The sequence below is a fragment of the Cnephaeus nilssonii genome, assembly GCF_951640355.1.
Source record: "Cnephaeus nilssonii genome assembly, chromosome: 11".
In the NCBI taxonomy this organism is placed as follows: Eukaryota; Metazoa; Chordata; class Mammalia; order Chiroptera; family Vespertilionidae; genus Cnephaeus; species Cnephaeus nilssonii.
The window spans coordinates 66,325,606-66,352,817 of record NC_137082.1 but is presented as its reverse complement, the minus strand read 5'-3'; the positions used below and the strand labels follow the sequence as shown (position 1 = coordinate 66,352,817).

General features: G+C 42.1%; 1 protein-coding gene across 1 annotated transcript; it reads left to right on the top strand.

Moving 5' to 3' along the window:
- Positions 1–3,508: 3,508 nt before the first annotated feature.
- Positions 3,509–26,783, top strand: RPN1 (ribophorin I). Its single transcript, XM_079783681.1, has 10 exons — positions 3,509–3,826; positions 5,314–5,378; positions 11,938–12,244; positions 16,796–17,005; positions 18,377–18,569; positions 20,823–20,922; positions 22,035–22,173; positions 22,420–22,539; positions 24,533–24,778; positions 26,090–26,783. The coding sequence occupies exons 1-10, from the start codon at positions 3,566–3,568 to the stop codon at positions 26,270–26,272; spliced, it is 1,824 nt and encodes a 607-aa protein (XP_079639807.1). The 5' UTR covers positions 3,509–3,565; the 3' UTR covers positions 26,273–26,783.
- The last annotated feature ends 429 nt before the right edge of the window (positions 26,784–27,212 follow it).

Here is a 27,212-nt window from a genome sequence, read left to right as displayed (position 1 = left end):
GCTTGGTGGAATATACCAGTGAAGCCATCTACTCCTACTCTTTTCATTGTGGGTAGTTTTTAAAATTAATAATTCAGTATCTTCACTTATTATAGGTCTATTCAGAATATTTATTTCCTCTTGAGTCAGTTTTGGTAGTTTTATTTTTCTAGAAATTTATCCATTTCATCTAGGTTTTATATTTTGGTAGCATACAAATGGCCACTGTGTTCTCTCACAATCTTTAATTATTTCTGTAAGGTTAGTAGTAATGTATTCTCTTTCATTTCTAATTCTAGGAGTTTGCATCTTCTCTCTTTGTTTCTTGTTTAATTTAGCTGTAGATTTGTCAGTTTTGTTGATCTTTTCAAAGAACTGGCTTTTGGTTTAATTGATTTTCACTATGTGTTACTATGTCATTAATTTATCCTCTAACCATTGATATTTTCTTCCTTCTGTTTGCTCTTGGTTTAATGTGCTCTTTTACTAGTGTCTTATATTTATTGATTTGAGACCTTTCTTCTTTCTTAATATAGATATTTACAGTTATAAATTTCCATCTAAGCATGGCTATAGCTGCATCCCACAAATACTGATATTTCTTCATTTTCATTCACCTGAAAGTATTTTCTAATTTCTCAGAAATGGTTGATAGTATTTTTATTTGACCATTTTGGATATATTATCCCACTGCTCTATGTCCTCCATAGTTTCTGTTAAGAAGTTTGTTAATCTTATTAGAATTCCCTTGTAATGCTTTCAAGATGTTTTTCTTTAACTTTCAGCAATTTTATATAATGTATCTGTTTTGGACCTCTTTACATTTACCCTACTTGGATTTTGTTGAGCTCTCTGGATGCAGAGAGGAAGGGAGAGGGAAGAGAGTTAGAAACATCGATAAGAGAGAGACATCCATCAGCCGCCTCCTGCACACCCCCTACTGGGGATGTGCCAGCAACCGAGGTACATGCCCTTGACTGGAATCAAATCATCTTATTGAGGAAGTTCCTGAACTTCCTTTGGTGGTTGAAGATAAAATTGAAGGCTACAAGAAAACCAAGGCTTAGTTTCTTCAGAAGCAAAATAGTCCACTGGCTGAATTCTTTTAGTGAAGTCAATTTTCTCTCACAATGTTAAAGCCTCAGATGTTGCAGGGAGATGCAGCTCTGAGCTTACCCGATTACTTTGGGATGACAGTGATTTTGGTAAGGGCTCTCTTCAACTTTTTCCCTGACTATACCATGTTGTTAAACTCCATAAATTGCATATGATTGCTCAATTGTTTTCAAAAATGCCCTGGGGCATAAATTGATCTACAAAAAAATGAACCCAATCAAATATGGCTCTTTTGAAGTAATAGTTTGTGAAGCCATTATTTGGCCTTTGTTCCAGTCCTAGGAGAGCTCATCCCAGCTGTCTTATTCCCTGTTCTCTCCTGAAAACAGCTGGCCTACACTTTTGCCTTTCATCACAACCTCCATTGTTTTTGGGGGTGTTCTTAGGTTTGTACTTCTCCACACTCTGATGCAAATAAAGTTATTTCCTTTGGAAAGATATGAGGAGCTATCTGTTTTACTACCTGCTTCTCCACCCAGGCAAAAATCTCTGAGCCAGGACTCTAGAGCCAGAGAAGGGGACAATAGAAAACTTCTCTCTGAATGACACCCTCCCTCTAAGAGTTGAACAGTCAGTGGATGAGAGGTGGGGGAAATAACCTAAATTCCTCTTCCTCTCCTGACATGGAGCCACTACCTCATGAACTGAGGTAAGGGTGATCAGGACCCCAAGAGAGAGAGAGAGAGAGAGAGAGAGAGAGAGAGAGAGAGAGAGAGAGAGAGACATGGATGTGAGAGAGTTGCCTCCCATAGGCACCTCAACTGGGGATCAAACTCACAATTTAGGTATGTGCCCTGACTGGGAATTGAACGCACAACCTTTTGGGAAAACACTCCAACCAACTGAGCTACCTGGCCAGGGCCCTGTATTGTATTTTAATTATGATAATGTTAAAGGGTTTAACATGATCTATTCTGTCCTTGTTGACTGGGAGATCAGGTTCTAGTCCCTGTTCTGCTCTTAAGGAGCTGTATGACTTTGGGTAAGTTACCCTCTCTGGACCTGTATTTTATGTTTGGGAAATAAGATTGTTGCAGAAGACCAAGAAGACCAAGGACGCTTCTGAGGAAGTTGGAGGGACACTGTTTAATATGCCAGCGGACTCAGGGGACAGCCTTCCAAATCTGAGTGAAGGAACACGCATGGGGCCCTCCCTTATATCTCCCTCCCTGTGATCTTTGTCCCACAAGCATGGATTATGCTTCCAGTCCTTTTCTCAGGCCTTGCAAGAAGGCCCCCAGGTGTTGGGGGTCTCCAGGCCATATCTGGTGGTCTGGCCTGGCGTCAGAGTCAACAGCCTTCCCTCTGGCCAGTGCACTGTCCACATTCCAATGGCCTCTGTGACCGGTTCTGCAAGACCAGTGTCTGGGAAAGAGGTAGTGACTTAATCATAGGTCATCAGGAATGTACACCGAGCTTACTGGCCTGGACTCACATCACTAGCCCCAAATATCAGGGTTACATTGGAATTAGCCCTTTTTGCCTCCTCAAGATTAGATTGGGATCTCTAATGCTTCTTTTTATCTGTGAAAACCTGGGATTTTATTCAATAGCCTCGGTTGGTGAAAAAGAGTTCCATTTTGGAGTCAGTCCAGGTTTCCAAACAACCTGACATTTACTGGCTTGGATACTGAATTTACTCATCCATAAAATGGGGTAATGATGTTTATAATGAAAAGCTTATTTATTAATTCAATAATTGTTTATTGACCATCTAGGTACTACACGCAGGGACTGCAGGATGAACAATCCTCCCTGCCCTCAGAGAGCCTACCTACTACTTGCTTATTGTTGTAACAAATTACCACAAATTTAGTGGCTTAGAACCACATGAATTTATTGTGTCTACAGTTCTCAAGGACAGAAGTCTGAAATGGGTTTCACTAGATAAAGTCAAGGTGCTTTTGGTTTGCCTGATGTTTCTTATGGCTGCATTGAGGTTATGCATTTTCAGCAATTCTGTGGCAATACCTCAGAAGTGGGATGCACTTCTGGGTGTACCACATAGTGGCCATAGATAACACTGTGTCTTATAATTGGCGATGTTAACCTTGATCACTTGGTTAATGGGGTGCCTGCCAGGATTCTCCAATGTAAACTCACCCCTTTGTAATAACTCAGATCCTGAGACTGTGCAGATACCCTGTTTCCGCTTAAACTTTTGTCTAGGCTTTTACTTTCACCGTTTGAGTTAAATTTTACTGTCTCGAGGAGCAGAAAGGCCAGGGTTGTTGCAGGGGAAGAAGGGTGAGAGAGAGCAGATTGGCAGGGGCTAGTTCCCGTAAGAATTGAATAACTGAGGGGCCGTGCAATCAGGCGCCTGGGGCCGCCCGTTGCCCTGGAGACGGGGTCCTTCGTTCCCCAGAGCCGCCAACTCGTGGCGCCAGCCTGGGCCCAATGAGCGGCTGCGCAGTGGCCGGAGGCGGGGCGGCGGCGCTCGCGCGGCCTGCAGCTCAGCTCGGTCTCCGTCATGGAGGTCCCTACCTCCTGGCTGCTCGTGCTCCTTCTGCTCGGGGCCTGGGCCCCAGCGCCAGGCAGCGCCTCTCCCGATGCCCCGCCATTGGTCAACGAGGACGTGAAGCGCACGGTGGACCTGAGCAGCCACCTGGCCAAGGTGACGGTCGAGGTGGTCCTGGCGCACCCGGGCGGCAGCTCCACGTCCCGCGCCACCTCCTTTCTGCTGGCCTTGGAGCCGGAGCTCGAGGCCCGGCTGGCACACCTCGGCGTGCAGGTGAGCGGGGCGGGCCCTCGCCCCTCGTAGCATTTGTCGGTCGACTCCGCGCCCCTCCCGGCCTCAGGAAAAGCGGGCCCGGGCGTGGGGCGTTAGCCCCTGGCGCCGGACACGTCAGCGTAAGCCTGCTCGGCGCGGCCCGCGGCCCGAGCCTCCCCTCGGCGGCTACCGCGGCCGCGCCGGTGAGCGCGGGCCGAGCGATCCCACTGGCCGGTAACACAAAGATCGCAGCCTCAGGGAAGGGCATTTCGGCTGCCTCTGCGCACCCGACTGGCTCTGCATTCCTCACGACTTAGCGCCGTAGTCCGACCGGAGGACGAATGAATGAGTTAACATTTAATTTCTTTGATTCAGTATCTGGCTCTATGTAGGTAGGTGCTTCTTTCTAGATATCATTTAATACAACCAGAAATGTAATAGGGGTAGGTTCCGTGTTTAACTTTGTAATCGTTTGAAACCGTTGTTAATATCGCACACTTCATAAGGTTGCTATTGAACGCTTTTTAACATTTTATTCTTAAGTTACTTTTAAAAATCATGCAGATACTCTAAGCCCGTTTAAACTGTACAGAAAGGTAAAGTCCAGTTCTCTACCTTCCCGTTCTGGTTCCCATTCACACTTCCAGTTCACAAGTTTGCTTGTGTACTTCCAGGTGTTTCACCGAACACTTTTCAGACTCTCAAGGAAAGAAAATGTTGGCTTTGGGGATATACAGCTACAGAGGTTTGCTTTTTTTTTAAGATTAAAAAAAAAAAATCCTCAATGTTTATTGATTTTAGAGAGGAAGGGAGAGAGAGAGAAAAAAACACACACATCAATGAGAGAAACATCGATTGGTTGCCTCCTGCAGGCACTCTGATGGGACCAGAGAGAGAGAGAGAGAGAGAGAGAGAGAGAGAGAAAGAGAAAGAAACATCAATGAGCGAAGCAGCGATTGGTTGCCTCCCGCAGGCACCCTGACTGGGAACCAAACCTGAAACCTGGGTATATGACCTGCAATCCAACCCGTGACCTTTCCGTGTATGGGAGGATGCTCCAACCAACTGAGCCACAATGGCCAGGGCCAGAGCTTTGCTTTTTATTGCTGTTTTCATTAGACAGCAGCAATCCATTAAGTGATTACCCAATTATTAAGAGAATAGTCATTAACGTATCATATTTCTTCTAAGCACACCTTACTTTCTGACTGAATCTGGAGCTATAAACCGGACTTTATGGAGATTATACTTCTGAAACGACTCCTATTCACATTGTCTATCATGAGCATTTGCTCATTTCTACTCAGGTTTGTGGAAAGATGGGTTAACACTTCATTTAAATATGTGCTGCCACCTTTGAATTGTTACTGAAACAAGAATTCAATCTGTAAAAAGTTCTGGTAGTTTGAATATTTTAGTGAACATTCTGAGGCTGTTGGTTAATTGTTGACTCAAAATTTAGAGGCCAAAAGACATAAAAAGGAATAACCTTTTTTGTCTTTTTATAGGTGAAGGGAGAAGATGAGGAAGAGAACCATCTGGAAGTACGAGAAACAAAAATTAAGGGTAAAAGGTAAGCTAATAAATAGTCAGAATATCTATATCTGTATTTGCCTCTTGTTATAGTTTATCCTGTCAGCGTTAGAATCATAAGATAGGAGGATTGCTTAGGAAGTGCCTGGCATATTAAAAGCTGTTTCAATTAATATAGTGTGTGGTAGCAAGCAACAGACTCTAACATATTTTGGGCCCATTTATGATATCTTTTCTGATAACTTGCTAAAATTAGATTCCACTAACAGTGGCAGTTTATTTTACAACAGGAAAGCAGTTATTTTCTATCCCAGGTCTCTAATCTGTGTAGCCCTAGGGATCCCCATCCAATAGATGAGAACTCCAAGCTGTTTGCCTCAGCAGATATCCTGTCATCAATGGCTAGCTACTATCCTGTTTTCCAGGGGCAGACAGCACCCTCACTTTCAAGACTTCAGGGCATGGAAAGTGATGCCTCTTTGCAGGAAGTAGACTGAGCTCTTTAAATGCTGAGGTTGGCCTTGTTCTCAGCTTTAACTTCAGCATAGCCTGGGGCCTGGCACTTATTAGTTATTTATATTAAAACACTTTATTAAGGAGCCTGCAACTGAGGTTCGTGCTCTTGACCAGAATTGAACCCAGGACCCTTCAGTCTGTGGGCTGACGCTCTAACCATTGAGCAACTGACTAAGGATACTTTAATTTTTATTATTAAAAAATATATTTTTATTGACTTCAGAGAAGAAGGGAGAGGGAGAGAGAGAAACATCAATGATGAGAGAGAATCATTGATTGGCTGCCTTCTGCATGCCCCCTACTGGGGATTGAGCCCACAACCCAGGCATGTACCCTTGTCCAGAATCAAAACCGGAACCTTTCAGTCTGCAGGCCGATGCTCTATCCACTGAGCAAACTGGCTAATGCAATTTTTATTGATTTTTAGAGAGGGAGAAAGAGAGAGATACATTGATGTGAGAGAGAGACATTGATTGGGAGGTATGTGCTTCGACTAGAGAACCCCCAAACCTGGGTATGTGTCCTGAACAGGAATTGAACCTTTGACCCTGCATTGCACAGGACGACACTTCAGCCAACTGAGACACACTGGCCAGAATGTGGATTTTTTTTCTCTCATTGATTTTAGAGAGGGAGAAAGAAACATCCATTGGTTGCCTCCTGTACATGCCCTGACTAGTGTTCAAACCCTAAACCCAGGTATGTGCCCTATCTAGGAATTGAACCCATAACCTTTTGGTGTACGGGACTATTCTTGAACTAACTGGGCCAGCCTGCCAGGGCAAGAAAAAAATCTTGGGATCTTAAATGACTATCTTCTATATATATAAAAGCCTAAGCGACCAGTTGACTGGTCTCTATGATGCACACTGACCACCAGGGGGCAGATGCTCAATGCAGGAGCTACCCCCTGGTGGTCAGTGCGCTCCCACAGTGGGAGTGCTGCTCAGCTAACCAATGGGCGCCAGACACTGGGCTCACGGCTGGTGAGAGCAGCTGCAGCAGTGCGAGCCTCTCCCGACTGCGGCAGCGCTATCAAGCGGCAGCAGGTGCAGTGAGGCCCGGATAAGCAGGGTGCGGTGCCCGGCCTGGGCTCGGGTTCCTCCCTGGCTGCCTGCCGCTTCACGCGGTACTGGACCCCTCGGGGGATGTTGGACTGCTAGTTTGATAGTCCGGCATCCCTCAAGGGGTCCCGGATGTCAAGAGGGTGCAGGCCAGGCTGAGGGACCCCACTGGTGCACGAATCCGTGCACCGAGCCTCTAGTTAAAAATAATTGACAGAGCCCTATCCAGTTTGGCTCAGTGGATAGAGTGTCAGCCTGCAGACTGAAGGGTCTCGGGTTCAATTCCGGTCAAGGTCATATGCCCAGGTTGTGTGCTTGATCTGTGAGGGCAGCTTAACCCTACCCCAGCAGTAACAGGATGCTTGCTTATCTATAACTAGAGGTCTGGTGCACAAAAATCGTGCAAGAGTAGGCCTTCCTTTCCCCGGCTGCCACCAGCGGCTTCACTCTAGCTGCCAGCAGGCACCCAGAACCTGGACTTCCCTTGCAGCCCAGCTTCATCCGGAAGGTCGTTTGGTCTAATTAGCATATTACGCTTTTATTATTATAGATGAGCCTAGCCCTTGTATTCTGTACCTGTAGACCCATATCCTGGAACAATGAGTTTGCAGAGGCTTTGAACTGAAGCCAAGTCCCCAGGTGTTAGCAGGTTAGAGGTCTGTTATAACCTACTTTTCAGCAAAATAGCTTTTAGAAAAACCCACACAAAACCCAGAAGTAAGAAACAGAATCTGGAGCTATATAAGACTGGGTTCAGCAGGATAGAGGCACTCAGCTTTTGGGAACTGATTCCCCTGAGCCAGCAGCGCTGCTTTTGGAATAAAGGTGAATTTCTGCATCTTCCAAGTGCTTGGTGGTCTGTCTTCCCGACTCTGGTTACTTTGCTGTTACAGATCCCCAGTAGGGGGTGTGCAGGAAGCAGCCGATCAATGATTCTCATCATTGATGTTTCTCTCTCTCCCTCTCCCTTCCTCTCTGAAACTAATAAAAATATATATTTAAAAAGATGACAATTAAAAAAACTTTTCCTCATTTATTTTGAAATTTTTAATAATTTGTTCTAACAATAACTCTGTTTTTAATGCATATGTCCGTACATACATGATTTTACATATGGGTATAAATGGGATCATATTTAAATTTATTATTCTATATAAAGCTTAACGGCAGCATTAAACAAGTCCCATAACCCTAGCATGACAACTTAGATATTTTTGTTCTGGACCATTTCAACTTGCAGATATATTTTACATAGTTTTAATTACTGTGTGATCATACTTTAAAAAAAATATTTTTTATATTTTATTATTTAGTTTTATGATTCTACTTTTTAACCTTTTTTTCTCCCACATAATAACATTTCCTGTTTTCTGTGTGATCTTCATAGTTTCCTTTTATTACATGTAATCCTTTAGTTTCTTTGATTTGATCTACAAAAACATTGTCTAAGGCAGTGGTTGGCAAACTCATTAGTCAACAGAGCCAAATATCAACAGTACAACAATTGAAATTTCTTTTGAGAGAAATTTTTTAAACTTAAACTTCTTCTAACGCCCCTTCTTCAAAATAGACTCGCCCAGGCCGTGGTATTTTGTGGAAGAGCCACACTCAAGGGGCCAAAGAGCTGCATGTGGCTCGCGAGCCGCATTTTGCCTAAGGAGCCAAATTATAACACATGTTGATTACCTTGATTTTCCTATTATAGTCTCAAAATGCATGAAATGGGCATCTTCACCACCCCTGCGGATGCCAGATCTGAGTTAGCCTTAAATAAGTTGCTATTAAATCCCTTCCCCCTTGTTGATATTTCAGAGACTCCTTTCCTTCTGTTGCTGTTTAAGGAGGCTGTCTGTGCTTACTGGCTGTGACTCATGGCCTATAGCACATCTCTTGGAGAGACAGGATGGCATCTATACTAATAAAAGGGTAATATGCTAATTAGACCGGGAGACCTTCCAGGAGACCTTCCGGTTGTCCTTCCGGATAAAGCCATGGTGGTGGAGCCGAGGCAGAGGCTGCTAGGGGTGATCAGGCCAGGAGGGGAGGGCAGTTGCGGGTGATCAGGCGGGGGGGGGGGCAGTTGGGGGCGAGCAGGCTGGTGGGGGGCGGGGACAGTGGGGGTGATCAGGCCGGCAATGGGGGGCAGTTGGGGGTGAGAAGGCCGGCAGGCAGAGTGGTTAGGGGTGATCAGGCAGGCAGGCAGGTGGGTGAGCAGTTAGGAGCCAGCAGTCCTGGATTGCGAGGGGCATGTCCGATTGCCAGTTTAGGCCCGATCCCTGTGGGGTCCCAGATTGGAGAGGGTGCAGGCCGGGCTGAGGGACACCCCCCCCCTTTACCCCCCCTCGTGCATGAATTTTGTGCACCGGGCCACTAGTAGTAGTTATGAGTGTAGTTTTATGCAGTCTTACTCCCAGGGTTCAAATCCTATCTCTGTTAGTACTTACTGACTATGTATCCTTGGGAAACTGAAGAATACTTCCCTTCTTAGTAAAGTAATAATGTCTATGTTATATGATCATGGTTAAGATTCACTAAATTAATACACAAAATATACTTGGAACAGAACCTGGTACATAGTAAGTGCTCAGTCAATTTTGACTTAATCATTAAGAGAACTAACCAATGAGAAGGAGCATTCCAGGCGGAGACATTGTAAAGATAACAGGTTTGACATTTCATGCTGTGTTAACTGGGCCTTCAGAGTGGCTGGAGTTCAGAGGAAGGTGTAAGGAGGAGGGTTGAGGTCAGTTTAAGGAGTGCTTTGTATACCATTTTTAGGGTTGTAGATTTTTTAGCTAGTTGGGAATATTTAAAAACTTCAACAGCATACTGTTTTATTTATTCCTAATTCTGAGTGCATGCATTACACAGATTTGTCTTTATTACTGCTTCCTGCCACAGAAACTGACACTGGGTTTTCAGTAAATATGTTTCAATAAATGAGTAATTGCCTTATTTTACCCAACAAAACCAGATTCTTCACAGAATGTTCTTCCATTAGGTCCTGCAGAAGAAAAGCTATATGAAAAAAAACAACCTGTCTCCTTCTTAGACACCAGTATACTCAGGTCTGTGTTACCTGGCTAGCCATTTATCAATGAGAAACCTTCATTAGCTGGTGTTTGCACATTTCAATAAGATTTAAAAAAAATATTTTTTATTGATTTTTAGAGAGAGGAAGGGAGAAGGATAGAGAGATAGAAACGTCGATGAGAGAGGAAGTCATCGATTGGCTGCCTCCTGCATGGCATCCACTAGGGATCGAGCCCACAATCTGGGCATGTGCCCTGACTGGGAATCAAACCAAGAATCAAACCAGAGACCTCTTCCTTCCTGGGTCGATGCTCAACTGTTGAGCCACACCAGCCGGGCTTCAATAAGATTTGATGTTCACAATAATGACCCTAGAGCACTGAATGGTTCTGAATTATCAAAGCAAGGTTCAATTATGTTGGGAGTATTTAACATGAAAATTAAGGTGGGAGTGACACCAAATTGTGTTGATGGGCTGGGAGGGAGATAGAGATTAAGAGATTAATAATCTAGACAAGAGATAATGGTTTGAATTGAGGAGGCAACGGAAAGCCAAGGAAGGGATGATTTGAAAGACGTTCTAAGGCAGGATAAATCCAATATTCTGTAGTTGGGATAGGGTAGTGTGAGGCATCAGAAAATGCCTGAGGTTTCTAGCTTAGAGTTGGTTAGATGGTAGCAATATTAATAGAGATAGGAAATTAGGATCATGAATGGTATTAGATATTGGATATGTTGAATTGCTTGTGGGGTAGTCAGTGGTTGTTTAGTAATAAACATTTGAAAATTTGAGTTTAGATCTCAGGACAGAGAATGGGATGAAAAGCAGAATTGGGACTTGAAACCAAGGATTGGTTAAGACTGTTTCTGGAGAAGGTATAGGGCTTATATTTTGAGTAGGTACTTTAGAGTAGTGTTATGAAGTATAAAGATGTGCCTGGTGAAGACCTTTAAGGACTCTAAATACCATGGAAGCATGATAAAAAGCCTTCAGTTTTCCACAAATGGTTTCTGGGTCTGTAAGGAATTGGTCTCATAGCATAATAAACTCAGATTCATTTTTTTGAGTTAATTCTCTATATGAATTTTAGTAGTTTTCAGGCCATCTCTTTTTCTTTAAAATGCTAACAGCTTTATTTTCTTCTGGTTATGAGAGTATAAGCTCATTATGAAACAAATTGGAAAAACAACAACAAAATGAAGCTTATCCTCCTATCCTGAGACGGTTGCCATTAAACATTGTGTGGAACTTTCATTGAGACACTTTCTTCACATACATTTGTATATATGTATGTTTTTAAAAGGAATCACACTGTTTCTTTTGTAAACTAATTTGTTATTTACATTGTACATGGATATGTTTAATATAGATAAATCTAAGTACCTTCTTTAGTGGCTGCCAATATCCTATTGTGTGGCCCTCTACTAGAATTTTTTAAACTGTTATCCTGTTGTTGGACATTTATGTTGTTTTATACTCTTTTACTATTATAAACAATTTTGAGATGAATATCCAGATATTTATCTTAAAAGGTTTTAATTAATAGGTTAAAGGTGATCTCTTAAATATAACTGCTTTTATCTTTTTGTTGTTGTTATTTTCTCTCTTTTTTTTATTGTCTAAAGTTTTACATATGTCTCCTTTTCCCCAATTGACCCCCCTCCCCCAGCCATTCCCAGTCCAGGCAAGCTCCCACCGCCCCAGTGTCTGTGTCCATTGGTTATGTTAATATGCATGCATACAAATCCTTTGGTTGCTCTCTAACTGGTCCCCCCCCCCCCCCCCCCCCGCCATTTGTCTCTGGATCTATTCTTGTTCATCAAATTATGTTGATCATTATATCCCACATATGAGTGAGATCATGTGGTATTTATCTTTCTCCGACTGGCTTATTTCGTGCTTTTATCTTGGGTACAAATTTTGCTATGACTGAGTTCCTAGCTGTTTTTAATTTCCTTAATTCTCTTGCCTCATTTTTCCTGCAGTGGTAGATTCTTCATGGTCAAGTTACCAGTTGCTCTTGATCCTGGGATGAAGATTTCAGTCATTTTGGAAACAGTCTATACCCATGTGCTTCAGCCATATCCAACCCAGATCACTCAATCAGAGAAACAGTTTGTGGTGTTTGAGGGCAACCATTATTTCTACTCCCCCTATCCCACAAAGACACAAACTACGCGTGTGAAGCTTGCCTCTCGAAATGTGGAGAGCTACACCAAGTTGGGAAACCCCACACGATCTGAGGACCTCCTGGATTATGGACCTTTCAGAGATGTCCCTGCCTATAGTCAGGTAGGCTCATGTGGAGTCTTGTTCATCCCTGTCTACTTCAGAGAAGGTCTTCTAGAGCGGCAACTAGTTAGTTGATAGGGTTGGGTGGTGTAGGGTAGGTGGAAATCCGAGATCAGTTTTTTAACCTGCTGTGGAATGACTCCATGGGGTCATTGTTCTCTTGGGAGTACAGATAGAGGCTGTGAGTTTAGGAAGAATTTTATTTATTTATTTATTTATTTATTTATTTATTTATTTATTTATTATTAAAAAAACTTTATGGTTGAAAGTATGTATGTCCTAGGAAGACTTTTTAAAGCAGATAACATTTGGAGAGTTGGAGTGGAAGTTGGGGGAGAAGGAAACAAGGCATTCTAGGCAGAGGCAATAAGAAAGTCAAAGGCCTGCCCTAGCTGGTTTGGCTCAGTGGTTAGAGTGACAGCCTGCAGACTGAAGGGTCCCAGGTTTGATAATCGGTCAAGGGCACATGCCTGGGTAGCAGGATCAATCCCCAGTAGGGGCATGCAAGAGGCAGCCAATCAATGATTCTCTCTCATTGATGTTTCTCTCTCTCACCTTCTCCCATCCTCTCTGAAATCAATAAAAATATATCAAAAAAAGGAAAAAAGGACAGAGGCCTGAGGATAAGAACACAGATAGGAACCCTGGCTGGGTGACTCAGTTGGTTGGAGTGTCATCACATACACCAAAAGGTTGTGGGTTCGATTCCCAGTCAGGGCACATACCTAGGTTGTGGGTTCAACCCCTGGTCAGGGTGTATACAGGAGGCAGCTGATCGATGTTGCTTTCTCTCTCTCCCTGCCCCCCTTCCTCTCTCTAAACATATCCTCTGATGAGGATTGAAAAAAAGAGAGATGGGAAAATATGTGGTGTGTTGTCTAGTGTGGCTGGAGTTGCTGCTGTGGGTAGTAAAGCTGGCTCCATTACTGAGCCTAGGGTTGGGCCTTAAAGGTAGAAGGAGCAATTAAGTCTTAAAAAAGATTTTGTTACGGAAAAATTTCAAACATATGTAAAAGTATAGAGAATAAGTATAACAAACTCCCAGTACACCTATCACTTAGATTCAGTGGTTATTAAGATATCAGCACACTTGCTTCAGCTGTCCTTTTTTTTTTTTCCCCCCCTGTAATAATTTAAAGCAAATCTTGGGAATTATATTATTTCACCCTATGTTTTCTTTCTCTTTTTTCCCTCTGTTTTCTCTTTCAAAAGTCACTTAACATATAGTTAGGGCTGTTCATTTTGGGTTATTTTTAACTTTTAAGAATGCTTTCTATAGATTTAATTTTTAAAAAATTAAAATTCTTATATTTTCTTAATATATACATTTTAATTGATTTCAGAGAGGAAGAGAGAGGGAGAGAGAGATAGAAACATCAATGATGTGAGATGATCATTGATTGGCTGCCTCTTGCAGGCTCCATACTGGGGATTGAGCCTGCAATCTAGGCATGTGCCCTGACTGAGAATCAAACTGGCTACCTCTTGGTTTCTGGGTGACACTCAACTGCTGAGCCACACTGGTAGGGCTAATTGCTAAATCTTTAATTAGAGTCATGAATAAGAAAAGAGAGAGGACCCAGATAAAATCAGAAATGAAAGAGAAGTATAAAGGATTATAAGAAAAGACTATGAACAATTGTTTGCCAACAAGTTGAATAACCTGGAAGAAATGGATACATTTCTAGAAACATACAATCTTCCAAAAGAATGAATCAGTCAGAAACGGAAATCTGAATAGACTGGTAACTACTAACAAAATTGAATCAGTAATCAAGAAACTCCCAACAAACAAAACTCCCAACAAAAATCCTATACTGGATGGCTTCACATGGCTTCTTGGGTGAATTTTACCAAACATTCAAAGAAGAATTATCATGTATCGTTCTTAAACTATTTTCACAAATTCAAGAGGAGGGAAGACTTCGAAGCTCATTTTATGATGTCAGCATCACCCTGATTCTATAACCAGATAAAGATATTACAGAAAAACAAGAAATTATAGGCCAATATCCCTGATAAGCCTAGATGCAAATGTCTTAAACAAAATATTAACAAACTGAATTCGGCAGTATATTAAAAAGATCGTGCCCATGATCAAATGGGATTTATTTCTGGGATACAAGATTGGTTCAATATCCACAAATCAATTAACATTATACACCACATAAACAGAATGAATGATGAAAACCATATCACATCAATATCATACAAAACAGCATTTTTATAGAATATGGCATCCATTTATGATAAAAACTTCCAGCAAAGTGTGAATAAAGGGAACATACCTCAACATAATAAAGGCCATCTGTGACAAACCCACATCTTACATTATACTCAACAATGAAAAGCTAAAAGCATTTTCCTTCAGATCAAGAGCAAGACATGGATGTCTGCTTTCCCCACCTATATACAACATAGTATTGGAAGTCCTGGACTCAAAAAATTATAAGACATCAAAGAAAGAAATCGAAGAAGATTAAGTGGAAGCATAAACAGGGTTGAACAGTTTTAACATGGTTAAAATGTTCATACTACCTAAAGCAATGTATAGATTCAGTGCAATCCCTATCAAAATACCAATGATGTTTTTCACAGAACTGGAACAAAGAATTCTAAAATTTATATGGAACCACAATAGACCCCTAATAGCCAAAATAATCTTGAGAAAAATCAAAGTTGGAGATACAAAGCTACCTGATATCAAACTATACTATAAGGCTGTAGTAATCAACATCATCCTACTGGCATAAAACCAGATGCCTAGATCAGTGGGACAAAATAGAAAGTCTAGAAATAAACCCAAGCCTATATGATCAATTAATCTATGACAAAGGAGGCAAAAAGTACAATTGGGTAAAGATAGTCTCTTTAACCCTTTGTACACCATAAGTGTCTATAGACGCAGCGGTGGACCTTCATTGGTTTCTCCTTTGGACACATGGCAGTTAACTGGTTAATAAATGATGTTGGGGAAACTGGACCACTTACACCATATACAAGGATAAACTCAAAATGAGTTAAAGATTTAAAGGTAAGACTCAATTATGAAACTTCTAGAAGAAAACAGGCAGTAAACTCTGACATTGCTCTTAGTACTTTTTTATTTTTATATGTCTCCTTGGGCAAGGGAAACAAATGAAGAAACAAACAAATGGGACTAGATCAAACGTTTTTTCACAGCAAAGGAAACCATCAACAAAATGAAAAGACAACCTACTGAATGGAAGAAGATATTCACCAATGATAAATTTGATAAGGGCTCAATATCTAAAATATATAGGGAACTCATACAACAACCCTCTGAAAGACAATCTGTAACAAATGGTCAGAGGACCTGAAGAGATATTTCTCCAAATAAGACATACAGTTGGCCAGTAGACATATGAAAGTATGCTCAACATCACTACTCATCAGAGAAATGTAAATTAAAACCACAATGAGGTATCACCTTATACCTGTCAGAATGGCTATTGTTAATAAATTAAGTTGTGGTGAAAATGTGGAGAAAGAAAACCCTCATGCTTTTTAGCCTAATTGCAAATTGGTGCAGCCAGTGTAGAAAACAGTATGGATGTTCCTCAAAAAATTAAAGACGGAGCTACCATCTGACCCAGCAATCCCACTTCTGGGTATATGTCCAAAGAAATCCAAAACACTAATTTGAAAAGATGTTTGCATTCTTGTGTGCATTGCAGCATTATTTATAATAGCCAAAATAAGGAATTAACGTGTTCATCTATTGACGGGTGGATAAAGAGAATGAGGTACATACATGCAATGGAGTAGTAGTTGGTCTTTTGAAGCAATGAATCTTAACCATCTGTTACAACATGGATGGACCTAGAAGGAATTATGCTGAGTGGAATAAGTCAAAGAAAAACAGATACCATATGATTTTACTTATATGTGGAATCTAAAAACAAACGAACAAACAGACCAGAGACAAACTCCAATGCAGAGAACAAACTAATGGTTGCCAGGTGAAAAGGGGAAGGAATTCAGAAGTGTAAATTGGCAGTTACAAAATAGTCACTGGGATATAAAGTGCCGAATAGAGAATATAGTTAGTAATAACTATGGTGTAGATTTATCATGGGATCACTTCGTATGATATATAAATGTCTAGCCACTGTACTGTACACCTGAAACTAATGTAGTATTGAGTGTCGGCTGTAATTGAAAAATGGAAAAAATTAAAACTATAAGGAAAAAGTACAAATAATCTTTAATTCTGTTTCCTATATGTGTTCTTGTGTATTGCATTTCAGAATCTGTTTTTTCTCAGTAGTTGTTGTAAGTAGAGTGTAGAAGTTTTTTTTTTTTTTTTAAAAACAAGTGATATTTGTGTTGGAACTTAAAAGAATTTTGTATATCCTATTTTTTCTATTTAATAACATGAATATTTCCATATAGTATTAAAAATTCTTAGTAAATTTTTTAAAATGTTGCATACATTAGATACTTTATAATTTAATCATTCTGTTGATTATATGTAGCTTCTAATCAGTTTGATTTGAACTAAGAACTATTTGTTTCCTTCTTCTACAGGATACTTTTAAAGTACATTATGAGAACAACAGCCCTTTTCTTACTATCACCAGCATGACCCGAGTCATCGAGGTCTCTCACTGGGGTAATATTGCTGTGGAAGAAAATGTGGACTTGAAGCACACAGGGGCTGTGCTTAAGGGACCTTTTTCACGCTATGATTACCAGAGGCAACCCGATAGTGGTATATCCTCCATCCGTTCTTTTAAGGTATGGAGTGTTAAGCTTGGACGTTGGTAGAAACTATGACTTTATCATATTTGTTCTTTCGTTTACTTTTTGAAAGTAGCTAAATATGGGCATTTATTTAAGCGGTTGGGTGACAGGGTTAGAACCAAGAGGAAGAATCTTTAAAAAAATGCCCTCGCCGAAACCGGTTTGGCTCAGTGGATAGAGCGTCGGCCTGCGGACTGAAAGGTCCTGGGTTCGATTCCGGTCAAGGGCATGTACCTTGGTTGCGGGCACATCCCCAGTAGGGGTTGTGCAAGAGGCAGCTGATTGATGTTTCTAACTCTCTATCCCTCTCTCTTCCCCCCTTGAAAAATCAATAAAATATATATTAAAAAAAAAATCCTTATACTTAAAAAAAAAAAAAATGCCCTCATTGCCCTAGCCTGTTTGGCTCAGTGAATAGAGTGTCAGCCCATGGACCGAAGGGTCCCGGGTTCGATTCCTGTCAAGGGTACATGCCTGGGTTGCGGGCTCGACCCCTAGTAGGGGTGTGCAGGAGGCAGCCAATCAATGATTCTCTCTCATCATTGATGTTTCTATCTCTTTTTCCCTCTTCCCTTCATCTCTGAAATCAATTTAAAAAAATGTGTATATGTATACATATATATATAAGAAAAAAATATATACATATACAAGAAAAATATACTATTCACATATGCATATAAAAATGCCCTCATTTATATAACTAGGTCATGTTTTTTTTAAAGAAAATTTAAATAATAGAAAAAGGAAAAACATAATACCACTCTTCATAGTTAAAATTGCTGACATTTTAATATTTTTTCTTTTACACTTTTAAAAAAGCAATTGATCATACTTTATAGTTTTATCTTTTTTGTCTTATAAATAAAATCTTATAAGCATTTTCATGTATTTATATATTACAGAAGGGTTTGCTGTATGCAAAATATGTTACATTTTCTCCCCCTGATTATCAAAATATGCTTCCAGATTTGGAAGCAACAATAAAGAATATATATTATGTGGAGAAAACCCTTCTATGACCTTGCCTGTCACCTAGTTATTTGATGTAATTTCTTCCATCTTTAGTTTCCCTCTGTATAATAACTTTCAGATTGTTTTTACCTTTGTTTTGTCTTTGGTATTTGCAAAGGTAATTATGATTCTCTTTATTATTTACTTGTAGAAGAATTTGGCTATCGACCTTTTTGAGAAGTAGATTTGATATCTAGACATTTTGAAGCCTTGGGGGAAAAGTTAGCCTCTAGATTGTTTACAGTTTGGGGATTATTTTAATTGAGTAGTACTAGGATGAAGATTTTGGTGCAGGAAGTATTTTCTCTATTTAGGATTAATTCCTCTGAAAAATGTATGTTCATTTTCTTGCAGACCATTCTTCCCGCTGCTGCCCAGGATGTTTATTACCGGGATGAGATTGGCAATGTTTCCACCAGCCACCTCCTTGTTTTAGATGACTCTGTAGAGATGGAAATCCGGCCTCGTTTCCCTCTTTTTGGAGGGTGGAAGACCCATTACATCGTTGGCTACAACCTCCCAAGCTATGAGTACCTCTATAATTTGGGTCAGTCTTAGTAAGGGAGTATAAAACGGAGAGACCCATCTTTTTTTTAAATTTCTTGCAGTTATTATTATTATTATTTCACAATTGCCAGTCCTTCTAGATGGGGAGAAAGAATATTTTCTTATCATTCTTAAAAAGGCTGAGATATTATGCCTGGCCGGTGTGGCTCAGTGGGGGTTGAATCTTTGCCAGTCTTCAGTATTTGGCATTTTCTCTTGAATCTTTTCTTCATTTAAAACTTTTCTTCTTGCCTTAGCTCCATGGTCGGCAAACTGCGGCTCGCGAGCCACATGCGGCTTTTTGGCCCCTTGAGTGTGGCTCTTCCACAAAATACCACGGCCTGGGCGAGTCTTATTTTGAAGAAGTGGCATTAGAAGAAGTTTAAGTTTAAAAAATTTGACTCTCAAAAGAAATTTCAATCGTTGTACTGTTGATATTTGGCTCTGTTGACTAATGAGTTTGCCAACCACTGCCTTAGCTGGTTTGGCTCAGTGGATAGAGTGTCGGCCTGCAGACTGAGGGGTCCTGGGTTCCATTCTGGTCAAGGGCACATGCCCAGGTTGTGGGCTGATCCCCAGTAGGGGGCGTGCAGGAGGCAGCCAATCAATGATTCTCATCATTGATGTTTCTATCTTTCTCTCCCCCTTCCTCTCTAAAATCAATAAAAATACATTAAAAAATAAAACTTCTTTTTACCTTTTTATCATAAGGCATTATCTGTTTATTCATTCACATTCCTCCTAGGTTAGCCTTCATTTATAAAATGATTTTTTTCTTTTATTTCTAAAACTTTTCCTGAGTTCTGAAACTTCTGAATTTCTATAAGTCTGATTTATATTGCTCTTTCATAACTTGTGTCATTTTCATAATACCTTTAGATTGTTTGAAATAGTAGGAACAAATTTAATTGGTTTTGTGGGCATGTCTTCTGGTATGCTTTCATTTTCTCTAGGGACTTTTTTTTGTAACTTAAAAAATTATTTTTAATTATAGTTGACATAAGTTTTTAAAATATAACTTAATATAAAAGGGGGAGTCATACTTTTTTGTTGCTCATTTAAAAAAATATATATATTTCTATATTGATTTCAGAGAGGAAGGGAGAAGGAGAGAGATAGAAACATCAATGATGAGAGAGAATCATTGATCGACTGCCTCCTGCATGCCCCCTACTGGGGATTGAGCCCGCAACCCAGGCATGTGCCCTTGGCTGGAATCGAACCTGGGACCCTTCAGTCCGCAGGCTGACTCTCTATCCACTGAGCCAAGTCGGCCAGGGCTGTTGCTCATTTTTTTTTTTTTAATATATTTTATTGATCTTTTACAGAGAGGAAGGGAGAGGGATAGAGAGTTAGAAACATCTATCAGCTGCCTCCTGAACACCTCCTACTGGAGATGTGCCCGTGACCAAGGTAAATGCCCTTGACCGGAATCGAACCTGACCGACACTCTATCCACCGAGCCAAACTGGCTAGGGCCTGGTGCTCATTTTTAATGTGAACTTCTAGGAGGAATAATTATAGCTGTCCAATTCTCTGTTGTTTTAGTGTAGTATTAAAAAATATGGTGGTTGCTTTCTGAGCTTTCTCTGGCTTTGTTTTCCTAAAGCTCTGTTGTCCCCATTATGCTTGCTTTTGATTCTACTCCAGTTTTTCATCCGTGTAGGGTACTATCCTGGAAGGGGAGCTCTGGTGGGCTTTTCACAGTGCTCAGGGACTAACTGCTCTAGACTTACAGATCTTCTGCGGCCCATTTTACCTACCCGCTGTGCAGGGTCTAAGACTCTTGAGTTTTAGTTGCTCTTCTCCAGCTGGCCTGCCATACTCTCAAGTGAACACTATTGTCTGTCAGGGGCTCTTCTTTTCTCAGGTCTATCAGTTGCCCTGTTGCTTCCTTCTGCTTTATCATTTACAGACACTCATAATGTGTAGGTCGTGTGGCTGTTGGTGTTTTGTGGACTACACCCCCTTGTATTTTGGAGTTTGTGGAGATGCCATGTTACCTAGTTTTGTTGTGAATATGGTCCATGGGTTTTTTATTTTGTTATGTAGTTGCTCTGTCTTTATGTGGAAATTGGGGAAGACCCAAAATCTATGCCTCTACCACCATCTCTGTCTTCCAGAGTCTCCTAGTGCATTAACTTCAGATAGCATCTTTATTCCTCTCTGTGTAAGATGGGAGTGTACTCCCCCTTTCTCCTGTCCTATTTTGTCAGTTTTTCACATCATTGCATGTGTTTGCTTGATCCTTCAGGTGACCAGTATGCACTGAAAATGAGGTTTGTGGACCACGTGTTTGATGAGCAAGTGATAGATTCTCTGACTGTGAAGATCATCTTGCCCGAAGGAGCCAGGTGAGTGTGACTTCCTTTCCTCTGTTCCCATTTCTCTGGTGGTGCCCTTGGTTACTCAAAGAAAATCTGTGTGGAGGAGGCACAGAGTAAGTGCTCAGTATATAGTTAAAAAAAATATTTATATATATATATTTTTATTGATTTTAGAGAGGAAGGGAGAGGGAGGGAGAGAGAGAGAAACATCAATGATGAGAGAGAATCATTGATTGGCTGCCTCCCGCATGTCCCACACTGAGGATTGAGTACACAACCCAGGCGTGTGCCCTGACCAGAATCGAACTATGACCTGGTTCATAGACCAATGCTCAACCACTGAGCCACACCGGCTGGGTGTCAGTATATATCTTTGACAGATATCCTAAAATGACAGCATAGGCTGAGGAGCTAGGCTGAGGAAAGCCAGAGCCAGAGTATCTCCAGGACTCCAGTTGGCTGAAACTGATGGGCACACGCAGGGGCACCTGCCCTTGGCGTGAGCGACAAATACCTGTTGGTCATTTTACTCTTGATTCATTTTAAAGGGAAACATCTACTTGGCCTCCTTGGGTTATTTATCTCCTCTGATCACCAGGAGAGGCACCTTGATTGATCTTCCTGTGGAAGACATTCAGTTGGGGAATGGGTAGTTCCTCCAAGTAAAACTAGAGTGCTGTTGACTAGGAGAAGGGAGAATGAGTCTGTGCTGGCAAAAGCAGGACATGTCCAACTATACCCTATAACAAATTTTCAGTCTGTGAAGAGAGAGAACATTTGGAGTAACTTTTCAGGAGCCTCTTCAAGTCCCTGAGAGGCTCTCGGGTAGAATGCACACAAAGTTCTGAGAGCTGTGTGACTCCAAGGGGTAGGCCAGTACTGGTGAGTCCTTATGAGTGCAGGTTGCAGGGAGACAGACAATTGTTGCCTCAGCAGAAGAATGGTCTCAGACTCAGGACTTTCTGGCAGTGGGTCAGGTGGTTAGATGTTCCTGGTGCTGGAAGGGGAACAGAGTGGAGTGTGAACTTAGTCACCCTGAAAGCCCCCTGGATTGAGCCTTGGAATTTTCCAACCCTAAATAAACCTAGTTGGTCAGTGCAGTTTGTCTGAGGCTATATTTTATTCCCATCTGCCTCCAGGAACATCCAAGTTGACAGTCCCTATGAAATCAGCCGTGCCCCAGATGAGCTGCACTACACCTACCTGGACACATTTGGCCGCCCTGTGATTGTTGCCTACAAAAAAAATCTGGTAGAACAGCACATTCAGGACATTGTGGTACGTGACTCCACTGTTCTGTCTCCTATGGCTCCGTTCACAGAGAGTGGGTGCTGGGGGCCAGGTCTTACCCATCTTTCCCTCCTTGGGCTGGAGTGGTTTGAACACAGCATCCTCAGGGGGTAGGGCTGGGCAGGTGGGGTGGGGCAGCCTGGGTGATTGTTGGCTAGGTGAAGCCCCTTTTGGCTCCCAGGTTTCTGAGTCCGTGTAGGCCTGTCAAAGCCCATCTTCTTGCTTCTCCCCCAGGTGCACTACACATTCAATAAGGTGCTCATGCTGCAGGAGCCCCTGCTGGTGGTGGCTGCTTTCTACATCTTGTTCTTCACAGTCATCATCTATGTCAGATTGGATTTTTCTATCACAAAGGTACCCTTGTGTTTTTCTTCTTGTCAGTTTGTCATTTTGCACCCTTGATAATTGTTTCACTAGCCTTACTGAGCATTGGTCGTCACAATAGACCAGGTTAGCACCTTGTGGCCCAGAAGATTCTCTGCTGCCTGTGGCTTCTGCTAATCCTTTCTGTAGATACCTTGTTTTTGTAGCTGTGATCATGGAGCACACACAGGTTGCTAATGGTGGGTAAGTACTGTGGGAACAGGGCAGCAGGCACAGTGTGTACTTTTGAGGGCCCGAAAAGGCTGCCTTGAGTAGGTGAGGTGCAGAAAAGGTGGGAAGGGCACTCAGCCAGAGGGAACAGTTTGTGGGACAGCAGAGAGGGCTCACAGGGACCTGTGGGTAGCAGTGGTGTAAATGTAAGCAAAAAAGTTGATCCAGCTGGTTCCATAAACCAGTAAGGCTGCCCAAGGCTCAAGGTAGTGCAGTTGGGACAGCTGCTAACAAACTTTGCTATGCAGAAGGGTTGAGTCTAGGTTTTATTATGAAATAGCCCTATCTTTTAAGCTATAAAAATTGCTTTTGTTTTATTGATTTAAAAAAATTTCACATTTATAGAAACATTACAAGAAAGATAAAAATAACTCTTGTATACTCATCACCTAGACAGCAGTTAACATTTGATCTCTATACATCATTATTTTTCCTGAACCATTTGAGAAGTTTGCAGACATTTGTGCTCCTTTACCATTGAATACTTAAGCGTGTATGCAACCTGAGAACAAGGGTATTATCTTACATAACCACGATGCAATGATCAGATTCAGAAAATGTAATTCAGTCCATGTTCAAATGCTGCTAACTATCCCAGTGATAACTTTTATAGCAATTATTTTTCATACTTCAGAATTCAATTCAGGATCATGCAGCTCATTTAATTATCATAGCTCCCTAGTCTCCTTTAATCTGGCGCAGTTCCTCAGCCTTTCTTTGTCTTTAATGACCTTGACGTATTTGAAGTTTAGAGATCTTTTGAAGTTTGTAGACTGTCCTTAGTTTACATTTATCTTAGGTTTCTTCCTGATTAAATTCAGATTACGCATTTACGCATTTTTGGCAAGAACACTATAAAGTGATGTTGCATTTGCAGTGTGTCTCATCAGGAGTTCCTAGTGTTGGTGATATTAACTCTTTTTTTAAATACATTTTTATTGATTTCAGAGAGGAAGGGAGACAGGGAGAGAGAGAGAGAGAGAGAGAGAGAGAGAGAGAGAGAGAGAGAGAGAGAAACAGAAACATCACTGATGAAAGAGTATCATTGATTGGTTGCCTCCTGCACACCCCCTACTGGGGATCACGCTCTCAACCAGGGCATGTGCCCTTGACCGAAATCAAACCTGGGACCCTTCAGTCCACAGGCAGATGCTTTATCCACAGAGCCAAACCGGCTAGGGCTCCATTGATTTCTGGAGAGAGTGAAAGGGAGGGGAAGAGACAGAGAGAGAAACATTGATGTGAGAGAGACACATTGATTGGTTGCTTCCAGCACGCACCTGACCAGAGGGCCAGGGATCGAGCTTGCAACCGAGGTACTTGCGTCCTGGGCCAGAATCGAACCTGGGACCCTTTAGTCCATGGGCTGACACTCTATCCACTGAGCCAAACCGGCTAGTGCTCCCTTGAAGTATTTTAAGGAGAGACATAATGAATATCGTGGAATCTTGCCCTTACCCAAGCTGAGATTTCTCTTTCCTCAGCACCTTATGTGTTTCATGGTGCACTCTGGCATTAGTACATCCGTTTGTCCGCCCTGCTGGACTTTGAAGTGAACATCTGTTTCATCTTCATGTTCCCAGTCTTTCCCCTTGCTGAACTGGCCCAGGTTCAGTGTTAGTACAAGGTTGATTCTCTGACTTTCCAAGAAGATGGCTTTTTTTGTTTGCACAGCTGGTAGTGGGTGATCTTTGGGAGGTGAAGGTTGGAGTGGGTTCAGGCCTGGTTTCGTCTCATACTCTCTCTCTTCCAGGATCCGGCTGCGGAAGCCAGGATGAAGGTGGCTTGCATCACAGAGCAGGTCTTGACCCTGGTCAATAAGAGACTAGGTCTCTACCGTCACTTCGACGAGACTGTCAATAGGTATAAGCAGTCCCGGGATGTGTCCACCCTCAACAGTGGCAAGAAGAGCCTGGAGACGGAACACAAAGCCTTGACCAGTGAGATTGCACTGCTGCAGTCCAGGCTGAAGACGGAGGGCTCTGACCTGTGCGATAAGGTGAGTGTCTGTCAGCACTGAGTCGCTTGGCTCGTTGCTTGTCATATCCCATCTTTGAGTCGCTTGGGTCGTTGCTAGATAGTTGTACCCCACTATCTAGAGCATGTGGCTGCTCTGTCTGGGTCAGACACCAGACACTTTTGCTCACTGCTGGCTTGTGGTGTGATACTGCACCCAGTGGCATTGTGTCGATCCTTAGGGTGGAACAGGAAGTTTGGGTGTCTTGGATCTGAGCTGGGTGTGGAGAAAGCTCTGCTGGATTACATAGCACTGTCTATCCTCACGGCCGGTACTGACAGCAGCTGATTCCTCCTTGGAAGCCAGACTGAACCACGTGAGAAGAACCAGACTTAGAAGAAGGGGTTAAGTCCAGGCTCTGATTCAGACTTTGTAAACCTAGGCATGTTATCTCACTTCTGTACCTCAGTTGCCTCACCTGTAAACTGGAATGCTATTAGTATTACCTCATAGTGGTTGTGAATGTAAAATAAGTTTGACATGCTTGATGTAAAGGGCTGAGAATCCTGCCTGGGACGTGCTGTGTGAGTTCTTGTGGCTTATAAAGGAGGATGGGAACCTCCCCTCCCCCTGGAGGTATCCTTTAGAGTTCCTAACCACACTCTCCATGTGCCTCTCCCAAGCATTCTCCTTATCCTGTGCTGTTTTCTTTATAGCATCTACCATTTTCTGAAACTGTTTATTCATGTGCTTAAGTATTTATAATATGTCAGCTTCTTGTGGGGCAGATGCCTTATCTGTCTTTAGTGCTTTTTCCAGAACCTAGAATCATGCCTAGCACTATGGCTCACTAAATATTTGTTGAATGTTTAGTGAATGTGGCTATAAAAGTCCTCAGCCTGACATCGAGTTGGTGATAACATGGGAGTCATTCAGACCTAATACCACACCCCTGCCAGTAGTCCTTTGCCTATGTGAACTTCTGCACCTAATTTGATAAGCCAAAGGGAAGAGAATGAACGTTCCTTGAGTACCTACTGTGTGCCTGGCACCATGTTTAAGTGATTTTACATATTTTCCCATTCATTTCTTGCAATCCTCTTCTACAGCTAAGGCCCAGGGATGGTGAAGGGTTTTGTTCACAAAGGTTAGAGCTTGAAGGAACAGAGTTTGGGGTGGGGGGTGGAGGGGAGGGAGGGAGAGGCTGGCATTTGAAGCCAAACCTGTCTCCCTTCATAGCCAGCCCCTGTGGCCTGGGAATTCTGGAATCTGTAGGCATGGGAGGTGGTGGGCCTTGCTGAATGAGGGTGAGAGGACCACTCTCAAGCCCTGCCCTGCTCTTGCCTTGGCCAGGTGAGCGAAATGCAGAAACTGGATGCACAGGTGAAGGAGCTGGTGCTGAAGTCGGCAGTGGAAGCTGAGCGGCTGGTGGCTGGCAAGCTCAAGAAAGACACGTATATCGAGAACGAAAAGCTCATCTTAGGAAAGCGACAGGAGCTGGTCACCAAGATTGACCACATCCTGGATGCTCTGTAGGCCCTGCCAGTTGTCTACTGGATGGGCCCAGGGTGCTGCACTTACAGATGGCAGGTGTGTGTGTGTGTGTGTGTGTGGGTGGGTGGGGGGATGAACGTTGAGGCCAGTGAATGCTGGCATCTGTATTTTATAAAAGGCCTTCAAGGAAGAGAAGCCAGGCCCTGCCTTAGACAAAACAAGAAGCTTAGTTTTTCCCTCTAAACGTTCCTTTAAAAAAATTTAAAAACAAACAATTAAAACCACACACACACACACACACACACACACACACACACACACACACCAAAAACTTAAATTCCATTAAAAATAAAATATCTTTGTGTTTTTGAACAAATAAATTTTTAATATTTGATTGGTTTTGTTTTATTCTGAAGCCTAGGATATTCTTTCAAGCCTGTAAGCTCCTTGTTTTATGCCCTTCTAATTCCTGATGTATGAGTATTTTGCAAGTGTATGCATGTTTTTTAAAACATGTGCGAACAAAAGAAAATAAAACAGGGACTATGAAACATTTGTTTTGTCCTGTTGACAATCTCTCATAACTTAGTAATGCTTTTATCAAGTGATTTTTATTCATAAAATAATGGACTTACTCCTTAGAGCAAGTGTGCATACAAGTATCTATCTATATATATAAAAGGCAAAGTGACCGACCGTACGTACGTACGTTACGTACGTCTGACTGTACGTCTGACTGTACGTCTGACCGACCGACCAACCACCGGTGCATATGATGCGCACTGGCAATTTAAAAATAAAACGCTGACTCTCGCATGCGCGATACATATAAAGCTCTTGCTGGCGCCAATCACACGCATGTGTTTCGATCTGTCATTGTCGATTGTGAATTTGGTGGTTTTTTGTTGACATTCAATGTGAACCACATTGCAATTTATTCATCGACCATTCGACTGATCGAGAGGCCAGTACATATGCGCAC